The sequence below is a fragment of the Akebia trifoliata genome, chromosome 16 (genome assembly GCF_017979445.1).
Source record: "Akebia trifoliata isolate Shusen 1 chromosome 16, ASM1797944v1, whole genome shotgun sequence".
NCBI lineage: Eukaryota > Viridiplantae > Streptophyta > Magnoliopsida > Ranunculales > Lardizabalaceae > Akebia > Akebia trifoliata.
Genome location: NC_141390.1, coordinates 30,518,484 through 30,530,850, shown reverse-complemented (window position 1 = coordinate 30,530,850; position 12,367 = coordinate 30,518,484). Strand labels below are relative to the sequence as shown.

At 34.9% G+C, this 12,367-nt stretch overlaps 2 protein-coding genes across 9 annotated transcripts; one reads left to right on the top strand and one right to left on the bottom strand.

Annotated features, from left to right (window-relative positions):
• Positions 1-1,444: 1,444 nt before the first annotated feature.
• Positions 1,445-8,553, bottom strand: LOC147383469 (aldehyde dehydrogenase family 2 member B7, mitochondrial-like). Of its 8 annotated transcripts, XR_015173685.1 has the most exons (6): positions 7,964-8,553; positions 7,206-7,274; positions 5,609-5,660; positions 5,352-5,447; positions 4,989-5,105; positions 3,515-4,920 (listed from the first exon to the last, which is right to left on the bottom strand). XR_015173685.1 is itself a non-coding variant. In XM_086428650.1 (4 exons), exons 2-4 carry the CDS (start codon positions 7,320-7,322, stop codon positions 4,864-4,866), a joined length of 291 nt encoding a protein of 96 aa, XP_086284776.1. In that variant the 5' UTR covers positions 7,323-7,472; positions 7,964-8,553; the 3' UTR covers positions 3,515-4,863. The 8 variants fall into 8 exon arrangements, 3 of the variants coding, with proteins under 3 accessions (XP_086284776.1, XP_086284775.1, XP_086284777.1); XR_015173683.1 differs by having other exon boundaries at positions 7,206-8,553; XR_015173686.1 differs by lacking the exon at positions 7,206-7,274.
• Positions 8,554-9,715: 1,162 nt separating this feature from the next.
• On the top strand, positions 9,716-12,311 carry LOC147383468 (major allergen Pru ar 1-like). Its single transcript, XM_086429406.1, has 2 exons — positions 9,716-9,981; positions 11,846-12,311. Exons 1-2 carry the CDS (start codon positions 9,801-9,803, stop codon positions 12,142-12,144), a joined length of 480 nt encoding a protein of 159 aa, XP_086285532.1. The 5' UTR covers positions 9,716-9,800; the 3' UTR covers positions 12,145-12,311.
• Positions 12,312-12,367: the final 56 nt, after the last annotated feature.

Below are 12,367 nucleotides of genomic sequence, written 5' to 3'. Positions count from 1 at the left end.
ATGTGTCATTTTGAGACTATTATTATTAACATTTTGATTATGTTTATTAAAAGTCAAATAGAATTTGAGACGCCTCGTGGAATTTTCATTTTCATACTTATTTTTAGACAGTTTTCTAATATAGTTGTTTCCTCCATCATGGATAAGTGCAGTGTTATTTTCAACCCTGGACAACTTCATCCCTCAAACATTGGATGGTTCTAATATTTTCATCATACATTGTGAGGATGATCCAATCCAATGGCTTGGATCTCAGGTCAATGGTCATCTCGGGTTGATAATATCATTCTCTTATAATTATAAATAATATAATCAATTACATTTAGGTACAATAGTATTCTACTTGTTTATATGATAAAATAAAAACATGAAAGGAGAATCAAACATGGTGTGGTCTAATTTATGGAGGTTGATAGGGTCCATGTGGTGTGCTAATTAAATAAGTCCACATGAGTTTACCTTGATATGTATGATCATGTGAACTGAAGGTCAATTACTATGCAAATAGAAGCAATCTTCAAATTAAGGGTTTTAAAAAAGCAAGAGAATCGGTACCAGAGTCGTGATATTCTAACTCGAAAATTTTCACTCGATCTATACTCGGTCAATATGGCAAGTGCACAGAATCATATATCTTTTTCTTTGGGTTCACAAGAAAAAAATCTATAATTCTATGCACTTGTCACGCCGACCAAGTACAGAATGAGTGAAAGTTTCTTGTCAAATTGTCATTTGTCTTGGTATAAGTATACATTAGGAACCTTGATTGTAAACACTTAACAAATTTAGAGAAATCGTCTATGAATGATCATCAATCAAAGGAAAAAGTTGTGGTTGTTGCAAGATTAATGGTTTTGATTCATGCAAAGCCCCCAACATCTATGGAGTGTTATTAACTTCATGATGTATGTACTCCACACCAATAAAAATATAAGAAAAAAATATTGAAAAAAATAAATAAATTAGAAAGTCTCACGAAGTTCAATATTTTATTTTATCTTCTATTTTGTATGTATATGAATAATTTGGATATTCATATTCAAAATGATTTAGATAGACCTAACATCTGGTCCGATGTGAATAAAAAACTTTATTATAGGTACCCACTATAGAGTTCCCAGAAAACCGATATAAGATACCCCACCACTACGTCATATTGCGGGATAAATGACTGTTCTTGCAGTCGTTTTAAAAGGAGTCGCGATTGAAATGCGACTGCTGAAGAAAGTCGGGGAAAACGACGGCTTTTGACCGTTAAAAAGACCGTCGACAAACACGACGGCTTTAGTCCGTTGAAATGACCGTCGAAAAAAAAAACGACGCATTTTGTCCGTTATAACATAGAATTTGGAACGGCTTAAAACCGTTCCAAATCTGAAAGCACTACCAAAAAAAAAATATACATTAGACATCGATTGAAATCCGATGTCTATAAGACTAATGTCCTAAGTCTGAGACTTTGGACATCAGTGACAAACCGATATCTAAACTTTTAAGGAAAAAAAGAGATGCCTATATGGCTGGGATTTGACAAAAAATGTGGAAGCAATATTTTAGATCACGGATAAAAGTTACCAAAGTAGCATCATTAGTAGAACATATATCACCACTTCTTGTTCTCTTGCTTCCATTGGGTCGAGCTTTGTGACTGACACACACGGTTAACACTACAAACAAAAAGCGAGAAGTAAGAGCCATAGACGCATGTGATTCCAGGAGTGGTAAATACAGGTTCCATGATAAAACAGGAGGTCGTAATGGGATTGCAACTATGATTTCAGGAATATCAACGGTTGAGGAACTTAAAGGAATCAGGCCATAAGCAGCTTCCCAAATAGTACAAATTCTCCATTAATCCACTTGAGTGTGCTTAGAAGATCTCTTCTCCTCAAAGTCTCCTTGCTTCAACACACCCAAGATCTTTTCCTTGAAATCAGACCTGTCCCCTCCTGCATCACCATCCTCCACCTCCATCTCCTCATCATCTCTTCCATCCTCAATCTCCATACTCGGGTCCTCATTGGTATCAGCCAAAGCAGTTATGTCCACGGCCATCTCTGTCTCCTCCGATGATCCATTCTGAGAGAGTTGCAATGCTTGTAGTGTTTTATTCTTCCGATGATCCATTCTAGGATATGCTTTCCAACCACATCTACTGATATAAATCTTGCAGAATTGGCAAACACAAAGACCATGCCTTTATATACCCATCAGAGTTGCTAGTAGGCAGAGGTTCATGTTCAAACAGATTGTATATTAAAATCAGATATGGATGAAGAGTCTTACGTGGCAAATAGTTTCTATTGAAACTAAATAGTTTCAAGCAAGCAATCATAATTTTTTCTGAACCATATATGAATCACAGAAGATGAAAAAAAAGCTAAAAACTCATTTCTACATTATTCTCAAATATAAGAGATAAAAGTTTTCCAAGGTAAGTAACAAAACCTTCAATATGTTTGGGTCCTTCCATGAACCCTTATCAGACCTAAGGCAACCCCCCTGATCTGCACAGGTACACGTACCACTGAGAAATTTTGGCAACTCACTGAAATCAAAGACAATCCAGAAATTTTAAAACATATATGCAAAATTAAAATATGAAACAGAGTCATACTGAGTCTATTCCGATATTTCTAATTTTATAAGCACTTCATCTAAAGAAGCATAAATACACATCTTTGACCACTGTAGTGTACATTTTCATCAATTGGAAGTGTTGGGAGTAAGGAGCCAAACTATCCTTGAAGCTCATGTGCACATGTGAGTGTGGCTGTGTGAGTGCAGGCACGTGCTTGTGTTAAGATGAATCATGATGTGCAGAGTGATATTCGGAAACCCATTGTTTTAATATGCAGAGTGATATTCAATATCCTCCCATGTGTTCTAACAACAATATGTGGGCACTCATTTTTAAGCAAATCCTTGTGATTTTTTATGTGAACTCCACCATAGAAAACAACCACCTTAATATCAGGCAAGTAAGCACTAAACCTCTCGAACTCATGACAAATCTACCAAGTAATGAGAAAAGGGGGGAAAATAACTAAATAATTCCAACAAATCTATTGACAAAACACCTAGAAACAATAAGCACCAAATGAAGATCCACGTAATAAACAAACCTGGTAAGCTAATTCCCTTGTATGGCACAAAACAAGTGCAGCTACTTGTCCTACGACAGGCTCAATTTGCTGCAAAGTCGATAAGACAAATACAGCAGTTTTCCCCATCCCAGATTTGGCTTGACAGATGACATCCATCCCCAAGATAGCTTGAGGGATGCACTCATGTTGCACTGATGAAATAATTTCCAACAAAAATATATACAATAATATTTTTCAAACACTTCCTCAGATTTTTTTTCTCTTGGAAGTGGGTTTTAAGCTTAATTAAGGAGATCAAGTAAACATTGATGTGTTCTAATCCAATTGCTGAGGTTAATACCTTACCAAAGGTTTTTTTCAAATAGCTTTGGCAGATAAATCTGAAGATACCAATCAATTGCTTGGTAGAAAATTCACCTCTCAAGTTCAGGACACCACTCAATGTGAGTGACAAAAGATATTGGAAAGGCTAATATATCCATCATTCTTCAATTCCTAAAACTATCACTATGGATATGCCTTGAATACATTTTGAAAAGATCATCTGATGAGCAATCATCAACTGAATTATAATGATGGTTGTCAGATCTGGTACAACTGTTTTTGAAGGTCCTTTTATAAATTTTCTCCCAAATATTTCAACCTTTCCTAGGCATTACACATATGGGGAGTAAAATTCACCTCTTTTGAAGCAAATCTAGTGTGTGTGTCCAGGGACTCTTTTTTGAGGGTTTTATCATTTAGGTGGGGCTGGTTTGTTAGGATGAAAGAAATACATAACTGTTCCAGTAGTTGTGCTCCTGTTGTTCTTTTTGCTGTTCTTTAGGTTGGTGGACTTGATCTCTTGCTCTTTTTTTTCCCCTTTCTTTCATGGTTAATTGAATTTACAAATTGAGGGGGAAAAAAAAAAGAGAAGGAAAAGAAGAGACAAGAGGAAGGACTCATAGAGTAGAATGGTGAAGAAATAGATACCAACCTCAAAGGATTTGCAGAAGTTTCTAAAGATGGGGGTTTATGTAGCAATGGGTGGTTGTTGTTGTTGTTGGAAGGTCCAGCTTCGAAATCTGCAATCTCGGGTAAGTTCTAAAAAAAATCTTATTCTACCCATTAAACAGAATGGAAAGCTAGACACAAATTACCTAGAAATGTAGTTAGAAATATCCCACGTTCAAATTTTCTGATTGGTTGCCAAAGGTTACTATTTTTACACAAATTACCTAGAAATGTAGTTACAACTATGTCAACTTTCATGTCTATCTTCATGTGTTATTGTATGAAGTTTGAAGTGCATATACATCTTCAGGACAAACAACTAAGGGAAGGGTCAACAAAGAGGTTAAGTCGTGTGTCTATGATCCAACCACTTCTCCTAGCAACCCTTGTGGAAGAAATGCTTACAAGGCAACTCACTCACCTCCTCACACCTTCAAATACATGTAGACACACACAACACAACACTGGAGTATCACCACTACAAATATAATTAAATGGGTTTCGACATCATTCCCAAATTCCAATAAATAATAAGTAAATGTATAAAATCAGAACAAAAGGTAAAGAAAGATACCTGTTGTTGAATATTAATCACGAACTCATATGTTGGGTATGTGCGATATCTCGGGCCAATCTTCGCCACACTCTTCTTAGCACTGTTTGCTAGACGGACAATAATCAACGGTCTTATACCGTCGAAAAAAATGAAGTCTACTCACATTAGAAAGCGGAACCTCCCCTTGGTAATTCTCCAGCTTTGTATTTAAAAAATAGGGGTGACACCCAGAAACGTGCGAGAACCAGCACAACAACATTGTCCCTATAAAGAACATAGTGTTTATGATCAACAAAATCAATTATTCTAAAGAAAATATTAATCGGACATACCTTATTAAAGAACAAAGCAAAGTGTGCAAGCTCAACAGCTTCATCAATATCGGCATCCTCGCATACAATGAAAGGGGACTTTCTACCAAAATTTAGAACACCCGGAGGAGCCTCAGCCTGCCATAAATATTAAACATAAGAATGTAAGATTGTCCCAAATGAAAAGGAAAGTCTGTGGGACTAGCATTTCCACATAATCCGTATAAAATTTAACCTGAGACTCGAGACAAGCACATCAATAAATACCATTAAAAATGTGTCAAAATAAATAAGGAACCAAAGTATAGATTATTTCCAACATCAACAACTGCAAACTACTAACAATATTGAACCAAGCAAGATAAATCTTAGGTCAGAACATACAGTGTAAATCAAAACAAAAGCATCCTCCCCGAAAGTTGATTGTATCTTTCCTGACTCCCATTCACCATTTGATAGCTGACACCAAACCTGAAGTTTCTGAAACAAAACATTTCAGCTCTATGAATCATGTACTTGACAATCACCTTATGGCAGGGGCAGATTTACAGTGAGGGCACTTGCCCCACAAGAATTTTTAAAAATTATAACAATTTATATGCTACAACAACTGATTATAGCAGCAGAAAACAAAGATTTACCTAATACGTCAGATGGCCTCATATTTTGGCTCTTCTATTCTCAAAGGTGAGTCTGGAACCAAAACCAATGAACGAGGCTTAGCCCTAAACATGTTATTTAGATTAACCTATCAAAGCATAAGAAAGTTGATCATCAACAAATAATGACAGTTAGCATAGGTTCCATCGGGATGCATGAGAGATACACACACCAATACTAGGAACACCTAATAGGGTCTCACCTCTTGACCTCCAAAGTACAAACCTAAGTTTAGTTAGTACCCCCATTTGTAACCGTAACACCCGAATTTTATTTTACCCAAAAACTCTTTTTTGGGTGTTCTTTTAATTCCTTTACATCTAGGAATTTTAGTCTGCCACTTTGGTCATATATGACACTATCCAGCCATAATGCCTGAACACCTTAATTTTAGTCGTGATTTTCTCTAACTATGGATTTATTGTGTAACCCATTGTAGATCTCAAACTCATATTTTTTGTTTCTGTTTTCAGTTGCAATATTCTGCCCTTTGGCGTTTCTTGTGATTGCTTTTGGAGACACAGGTGTTGTTATTAGATTAATTCCTTTACATCTGTTTTAGTCTGCCACTGAAAATATAAATTTTATGAAATACATTTATACCAAAAAGGAGCAATATAAAATATCAATATTACACTTCAAATGCAAAGGGAGAAGGAATGGAGTTTTTGGAAGTCTTCTATAATATTATGGTTCATTGCTACACAGAAAGGCAATCCAATGGTGTGTTTTTGTTTTCTTCAATGCAAGTGTCTATCTCTTGTAACTTAGTGTTTAAATTACCACAAGTACCATCCAAAGGAGTATCGTAGTGTTAGGACATCTTCTCATTTGTTGCTGGAAATTATTATTAATTTTAATGGCAAAACGGAAAGCAAAAAGGATTGTTAAACAACTATCAGGAAAGCTTGGGAGAGATTCTAATTGTGTGGATGTCGAGGAACCAGTAATTCAAAAGCAAAGTCACACATGTATTGATCATGAAGGTATAATGGCAATTATATGTGCTCACACGGTCTTTTCTTATATTTTCTATTCTGTTTTCTTTGGGACTGACTAGTTGCAGATCATGTAGTACCAATTGCACTCTATCACTTAAAAAAAACCCAATTGAACTACATTGTTAGGATTTCACTCTAAAAAACAAAAAGTTGCACTGTTTTTTTTCATATTGAAAAATCATAGAGTAACCACAACATCAAAGCTTCATAAACTATAAATTCAATTTTCAAAGCTTCATGATCTACGAGCAGAATAAAAATCTGCAAATGATGGATTATTTATCTTCAATATTGGAAACCTATGCACATAACCATAGATGTTGGGATTTACAAAGTTAGGGTATAAGATAGACTTTGATTTGATACCCAATGTAAGTAACAAGATGATCTCTTACAAATTAAATAACAATAAAGGTATCAGTATAATCTATACAGCAAAGAAGGAACATTGCTAACTCCAGCCAATTGATAACCAAACATCAATTACTAAACCTAGTTCATATATACTAAAAGACCAAAATCTCAAACTTGGGTGGATATATTCTTGAAACTCAAATAGATGGTCTTCCATTCATACCTCTGATTTGCCTGAGAACCACGTAATAGGAGAATCCAATGTAGATGCAACAACAGCAGCTTCAGCAACCTTAAAATAGTTTCGGTAGGAGAAACAAAATTCAGCTCCATAGAGCATAACCAATCATACTATCATATATATGTATACTCTTTTTGCTCTAGCAGTGGTGTGACTGCAGCCTATTGAAAACTCAGATTTATAGTAAGACCCCATTAATCATTTTTTTCCGAAGGGAGCTCTTTTTTCTCTAGCAGAAATCTCTGCAACCTATCAAGTGGTGCGACTTTAGCCTATTGAAACTTAGATTTATAGTAAGACTCCACAAATAGAAATAGAAAGAAAGCGAAAAAGGCAGAACAAACAGCTAAGCTAACAAAAAAGTTTGTTATTTTGAGCTTCGGTTTGGGGATTTTGGCTCTAAATTTAGTAGAATAATAAAGAAGGGGAATTAATGCAGAGAAAATGGAGAAATTAATACAGGAACACATACAACACATACAAAATACAGGGATCAAACCCTAAAAACTGGCAAATATAAATGCAGAGAAAAGAGATCCAAAAACTACTGCAAATCTAAAATAGGGAAAATTTAAAGAATCAAACAAAAACACTTTAAAAACCTTGAATTATAAGAGTAAAACAGTGATCAAAACCCTAAAAATTGGCAAGAAATTGAGAAATCTCTTTGAAAGACTCTCATTGAAGGCATTTAAGGAGATTTAAACAGAGTAAATAAGGTTTCATCATGAATCAATTACTGAGAACTTGTTCCGCTGAGAATCTCCTCGAAACATCCTTACAGAGAATCCTCCGCAAAAGATCTTTCGCCGACAAAGACACAGAATGAAATATCGGAGTTGGAAACCAAAGATTCGCACGAAGAACAGCCTCAAATATCTTTCCCTCAGATTCGCCTCAAATATCTCTCCCGCATATCCGTTTGGAGATGCGATCGTAGAGATTGGACGACTTACAGAGCTCGATAACCATATGGAGATAATCCTCGTCTTCGTAAACGTTAATGATCTGAACAACGTTAGGGTTTCCACTTATGAGATTCATAGTAAGACTCCATTAATTTGAGAACGAGAGAGCGAGAGACAGAGAGCGTGATCAAGAGATTTGAGAGCGAGAGACGGAGATGAGTGCGAGAGAGCAAGAGAGAGATACAGATCGAGCATGAGAGAGAGAGAGAGAGAGAGAGAGAGATATTTGATTCGGTGTTGTTGATATAACTTAATAAAGTAGAAACGACCAATAACCGACCGCTAAAAACTGTCGCAATTAACGACAGTCTTTAGCAGTCGTTTTTAACGCAATTGTACAGTCGCTAAATCTACAATATGACGTAGTGCACCAGCCCTAACTTAATGGGCCCTCATTTTTATGGGCTTATACACCATCATAATTTTTGGATCACTGTTTTCTGGGCCTTCGACCATCTACAAGAGCAGTTACAGGCTTTCTTTAATTGATTAGCAGACTTCTGCTCCACTGACCCGAAACAATTAGTATTGGGTGGGCTTGGGTTAATTTTAGGGAAATTTACTTAAAGGACCTGACAGAGGGAATTTTTCTAAATAATCCCTAAGTTTTATGCAGTCTCTTAAATTCATTAAGTAAACTTATCTTTTCTTAATAGTCCTGGACCTCATCTCCTACCTTTCTCACGATTGAATGTTCTAAACATTCAAACTCATCATTTTTATCCAAAAAATTTAGATTTTTGACATCTCAATCAAATTTTGGAAACTCCATTCCTTCAGAAAGGATTTAAAAAGAACGAAGAAATCATTTTTAATGATTTTTTTAAAAATATTTTAAAGATATATGTAAAAAATAAAAATAAAAATTTACCTTTTTTTTATCTTAGTTTTTGGATGAAAATCAATCAAGAATCATTCTTTTGGTTTGAGATCGTCCAAACAAATCGTTCTTTCAAGTTTTTAGTTGATTTTTTCAAGTAGTTTAGTCGAAAAAACTTGAAAATCGAAAATGGGTGGGTTTTACAAGTTCTCCATTTTATTTATTGTCAAGTTTGATAATAAATAAAAAGTGAGGAACTTGACAATAAAAAGTGGGGAATTCGACAATAAATAAAAAAGCGGTGAGTCCGGCAATAATGAGGGACCATTAAGAAATAAATTTTTTTACTAAATGTCTTATCAAACTATCACCCAAAACATAGGGACTAATTAAAAATGAATTCCTCCACCAAGGTCCTTTAAGTAACTTACCCTTAATTTTATTCCAGTGAGGAATTGCGTGGGCTACATTTTGCCCAAATCTGTAATCCCGGTCTTCCCTGTTAGGTTGAATTTCTAGAAATCAGACTTCAGAGAGGACCCACAGCTTTCGTAGATGACGGTTTAAATAATCAGACTTTGGTGGTGCATTTAAAATAATAGAAGGGTAGCTGGAATTGATCAACATTGACTTGAGGACTTTTTATACCCGATGTACATCCCCATCTCATTAATCTATAAATAACAGCAATGCTCTTCATCATCTTCACAACTCACTCCTAAGCCAATTCATTCCTAATCTCCTTCTTGTTATTCTTCTTAGATAATTTATATTTCTCTTAAAGAGAAGATGGGTGTCACCACTTATACTCATGAGATGACCTGCCATATCTCAGCATCTAGGCTGTTCAAGGCCTTGTTTGTTGACCATGGCCTCATGCCCAAGCTCATGCCTCATGCCATTAAGAGCGTCGATATTATTGAAGGAGATGGAGGGGCTGGAACCATCAAACAACTCAATTTCAGTGAAAGTAAGTTACAAAACATGAATTAAATAGTTAGTTTAGAATTAGATAGATGTTAACCCGGCCTAGATGGGTTGGCTTAGCTGTAAAACTGGTGATAGGGGTATCGTTCCTCTAGTCTTGTGTTTGAGTCTTGGTGGCTTCCAAAGTTACTCTAATACATATTGGGAAACTTTTGTGGAGTGAGGGTGTGCAACTGTAAGGACTTGTCCCATCCAAAAAAGTGTGGGGATAACCCGATATTAAAAAAAAGTGTCGTGATGAATGCATGTGGTAAATCAGATGTCATTGACGTGGCAAAGGCATAAAACCATAGATTTTTTCTTTGGGATACACAAAGAAAAAGTTATGAGGTTCTGTGCCCTTGCCACATCAGCTATGTATAGACTGCGTATGATTTACTGTGTGCATTCATCATTCTTCTAAAAAAAAAGTTAGATAGGTGTTGTATTGGATTGTGGTGCGTTCTAGGAATAGAATCATGTCAAATTTACCAAAACATGCACCACATTTCGACTATTTACCAAAACTGTAAATTATAGCAATTAATTACGAAAACGGTAATTTTACTATTTTCGGAATTAATATTTTTTATCAAAACGGTAAAAATGGTAAAATGTAAATTTATTTTACCAAAAATACCCTTTTTTATTTTTTGGCAAAAATTCCGAAAAAATCCTCTCCTCTTTCATATTTCTATTTAGTGTTGGGAAGATTAAAAAGAAGAGAAAGATTTAGTTGGATTTTAATTTATTTCTAAGGTTAAAATGGTAAATACATATGTAAAACAAGAAAGGGTATTTTCGGTAAAAAAATTTATATTTTACTATTTTTACCATTTTAGTAAAAAATATTAATTCCAAAAATGATAAAATTACCGTTTTCAGAATTAATTGCTATAGTTTACCGTTTTGATAATTAATCATGAAAAGTGTACCGTTTTAGTAAATTTCTCTAGAATCATTATGGGGTAATTTTAGTCATTTACTTCAAAAAAGAGCATATAATTTTATTTATTTTAAAAAAAGCCTTTAAGTTTTTTTAATTTCCCACATAGGATGGAATATTTGAAAAGCAGAAGCCTTTCTTAGATCTTCACCAAACGTTATTGAACTCCAAAAGCAATTTTGAGCACAAAACGTGCCCTCAAACATGATCTAAATTCTACCATAATATATATATATATATGGGTCAGGTTCAAGGGACATATGAGAAAACATTGTTTTTATATATATATATGGGTCAGGTTCAAGGGACATATATGAGAAAACATATGTAAAAACAATGTAACATTAATAAAATTTTAAAATATGGGTTATAAATTTCAGATTAAGCTGATTTTTTGTGAGGATGATCTCTACGATGGGAAAATCATCCGATAAAAAAATCAGTCCAATCTGAAACTTCTAACCCCATTAAAAGTGATTTAGAATGTGGACCGTCGATTTTTTGTCAATTTTTGTCAATAGTTTGTAAATCACTTTTGATGGATTTAGAAATTTCTGATTGAACTGATTTTTTGTGAGGATGATCTCTACGATGGGAAAATCATCCGATAAAAAAATCAGTCCAATCTGAGACTTCTAACCCCATTAAAAGTGATTTAGAATGTGGACCGTCGATTTTTTGTCAATTTTTGTCAATAGTTTGTAAATCACTTTTGATGGATTTAGAAATTTCTGATTGAACTGAATTTTTGTGAGGATGATCTTCTCATCATAGTGACCATCCTCACAAAAAATCAGCTTAATCCAAAACCTCTAACCCATATTTTGAAAAATCATTATTTTTTCATATGTTTTTACATATGACCCTTGAACCGCCCCTATATATATATGTCAAAATTTACTAACATAACTTATCTATGCAGGTAGCCACTTGAAACATGTGAAGCACAAGATCGATGTACTTGACAAAGAGAACTTCTACTGCAAATACACTATGTTTGAAGGTGATGCATTGAAGGGTGGCGTTGAATCGGTTGTTTATGAGGCTAAGATCGAGGCTACTGCTGATGGAGGATGCAAAGTTAAGACAACCAGTCATTACCATTGCAAGGAAGGTGTTGAAATCAAAGAAGAGGAAATTAAGGGTGGAAAAGAGAAAGCCATGGCCATGTACAAGGTTGTTGAAACCCACCTCACTGAGAACCCTGATGCCTATTGTTAAGTGCTTGTTCTTTCTCCAATAAATTATGCAAAGTGTGCCTTGGTTGAGTAAATTAATGTTGTGTGTCTTGCATTGTGTGTCTTATGCAACGGTATGGCTTGTATTGTATCTGGCCAACAATGTAGTTGGTGTAATAATAAGAAGTCCCCTATTGTGATATTGCTTTTGATTGAGCGAATCAAACCAATTTATGGTGTGTGTTTAATTAAAGTAACAGTAGTCG

Bases quoted from the DNA above. Each gene is read 5' to 3' on its own strand.
- LOC147383469 (XM_086428650.1), bottom strand. From the start codon at position 7,322: ATGCTCTATGGAGCTGAATTTTGTTTCTCCTACCGAAACTATTTTAAG. The intron at 5,106-7,205 runs GTATGAATGGAA...TATTTATGGCAG, and splicing joins GGTTCTCAGGCAAATCAGAG to GCTGAGGCTCCTCCGGGTGT. The intron at 4,921-4,988 runs GTATGTCCGATT...TGTTCTTTATAG, and splicing joins TTGCTTTGTTCTTTAATAAG to GGACAATGTTGTTGTGCTGG.
- LOC147383468 (XM_086429406.1), top strand. From the start codon at position 9,801: ATGGGTGTCACCACTTATACTCATGAGATGACCTGCCATATCTCAGCA. The intron at 9,982-11,845 runs GTAAGTTACAAA...TTATCTATGCAG, and splicing joins ACAACTCAATTTCAGTGAAA to GTAGCCACTTGAAACATGTG.